Below are 2,289 nucleotides of genomic sequence, written 5' to 3'. Positions count from 1 at the left end.
CTCTCCCTCACTCGCATCTATCCTAATGGTCCGGCCCATATTAGCCATTCTTTTGGTCTTCGTTTTGCTCGTTTACTTTCCCCTTTTTCTTCTTTCCTTTTTAATTGCATGAAAGTTTTCAAATTCATATTTTTCAAGTTGCTGAACGTTTTTCAATTCGAGATTTTATTTTTCATATTTGTGAACTTTTTCTTAAATTTGTGAATAATTACAACTTCATGATCATTTTAAAAAAATTTATTTAATTTTTTTAAACTCATGATTTTGTTTTTGAAAATTTGAAGTTTTAAAACACAAGAACCTTTTCGAATGCGAGATATTTTAATTTCGTGAACATTTTCCACACTTTAGAATGTTTTTCTTATTCATCAATCTTTTTTTCAAACCCATGGACTCTTTTTAAATCACGAACTTTCAAATCTTTGTACTATTTTTGAAATGTATGTGTAGATTTAAATCCATGAACATTTTTTAAAATCCATAGAATTATTTTTTCAAAATCCACAAAAAAATTCAAATTCATAACTTTTTTTGAGAATTCCAAACTTTTTCATAATCATGAATCTTTAGCAGATGGTTGACCGGTCAACCATTCGCCAAAGAGACCTGCATGGCTACGACCCAAACAATTTTGTCATTTCGCCTTTGTTGGGTCAGGCCTAGCTTAGCAAGGCGTGAGCACCATATCACTTACCAGCGCCTAGCTTAGAGAGGCGTGAGCACCACTATCGCTTACCAGCTCTAAATACACGAACGAGGAGGACTCTTAGTTCATCGAGTTAGTGGGCCAACCCATGCGTGTGGGTGATGAGGGGAGCTACCATCTCGCTATAAACGAGATGTAGATATAGCTCTCAGAGTCCCTTGGAGGACTATCTATATCCATATCTATATCCATATCTATATCTATATTAATATCTATATCTGTACTATCTCTATCCATCTAAAGGTTCCATGTTTCACTCATCTTTTCCTCACCTTTTCATCTAACATTCATGTATGATAATTAATCACCTGAATTTACTTATCTAATAAATTAAATTTAGTTTACTTACCAAACTTCTCGTCAAATATAAGGTAAATCATGTGCATAATTGTCTTAATATGGGCCGGTAAATCATGATCTAACGTAATAGATTACTTATATCTCATGATTTTATTAAACAACTGTATTAACATAGGTAGGTAAATCATGATCTATTAACAGATTATTTATATCACGGGCATTGCAATAGTAGATAACAAAAGGAGAATAGCCCGCCCGAATAAATTGCATTCTCTAGCCTCCGACACCAGCATTTCTTTCCCTTCCCATTTTCAAAACTAAGAACATGAAGATGAAACAAATACTACAGTTAGATTAGGTTTAGTCCTAAACTTCAAACTTGTAATATAAAAAAAGAATTCTTATAAAAGAAAATAAGAATATTTTTGCTCCGCTTAATAGACAAGCGGAGTAGATTTGTCACTGAAGACTTCCCGACAAGGTCAGTCCGGTTATAACAGCGACACGTCGTTGTCTCATTCTAGTGACAGCAACAGTCGTTTGATTTGATGGTCCATGGACTTTGATGTACTTTTTATTATTATTTTAGGGGTGCTTTGTAGGGAATCTGGTGAATCTATATCGTAATAGATCTGATCCTTTTGAAAAAAAAAGCCAAGCCAACTAACTGCAGATTGATTGAATCCAACACAACACCACATAGAAACACAACACATCACAACACAGAGAAGCCACATGCATCAGGCATGCATCGTTATTAGTATACAAATTGAAGCCGCAAACACGCCGGAGCCAGGCCCTATCTTCACCTAAACAACATGAATGGATGCATGCATGAAGATGAAGATGCAACACCGATGGAGCCACTTTATTTCTGGTCATCCTAAGCTCAGCAATCCCGCTCGCAGAAGCACTTGGGCTCGACGTAATGCTGGTGGCATTGCCCGCGGGGGAAGTTCTCGGTGTGGCACACGCTGGCGCAGTTGCTGTCGCTGAAGCAGCCGCCCTTGAATTTGTGGCTCTTTGACTGGCATGTCCGTGCCTCTGCCACCTTCATCGTCCCCATCTCTACAATGCAACCACCACAAAAAGTAATTAAGTGCCGGTGATTAATTACAGTTTACAGCTGCTTGATCGATGGAAGGGAGAAACTCGCCGGACGTACCCATGGCGACGAGGAGGAGCAGGATGAGGAGGGCGGCGGGCGCCGCGGACATGCGGCGAGGGGACGCCATCTCTCTTCTGCACTTGCTCTATTGCTTCACCCGAGTGTCAAATCAGAG

At 38.8% G+C, this 2,289-nt stretch overlaps 1 protein-coding gene across 1 annotated transcript; it reads right to left on the bottom strand.

The window, feature by feature from the left end:
* Positions 1-1,663: 1,663 nt before the first annotated feature.
* LOC119299284 (defensin Tm-AMP-D1.2-like) lies at positions 1,664-2,289 on the bottom strand. Its single transcript, XM_037576527.1, has 2 exons — positions 2,172-2,289; positions 1,664-2,074 (listed from the first exon to the last, which is right to left on the bottom strand). Exons 1-2 carry the CDS (start codon positions 2,239-2,241, stop codon positions 1,896-1,898), a joined length of 249 nt encoding a protein of 82 aa, XP_037432424.1. The 5' UTR covers positions 2,242-2,289; the 3' UTR covers positions 1,664-1,895.

The sequence above is a fragment of the Triticum dicoccoides genome, chromosome 1B, assembly GCF_002162155.2.
Source record: "Triticum dicoccoides isolate Atlit2015 ecotype Zavitan chromosome 1B, WEW_v2.0, whole genome shotgun sequence".
NCBI classification, from domain to species: Eukaryota; Viridiplantae; Streptophyta; class Magnoliopsida; order Poales; family Poaceae; genus Triticum; species Triticum dicoccoides.
Note: the sequence above shows the minus strand (reverse complement) of the source record. Positions and strands in the feature narration are given on the sequence as shown.

What these genes read in the sequence shown, in the direction of transcription:
- LOC119299284 (XM_037576527.1), bottom strand. Translation starts at nt 2,241, where the DNA reads ATGGCGTCCCCTCGCCGCATGTCCGCGGCGCCCGCCGCCCTCCTCATC. An exon ending in GCTCCTCCTCGTCGCCATGG is followed by an intron (nt 2,075 to 2,171) that starts GTACGTCCGGCG and finishes GTTGCATTGTAG; the next exon opens with AGATGGGGACGATGAAGGTG.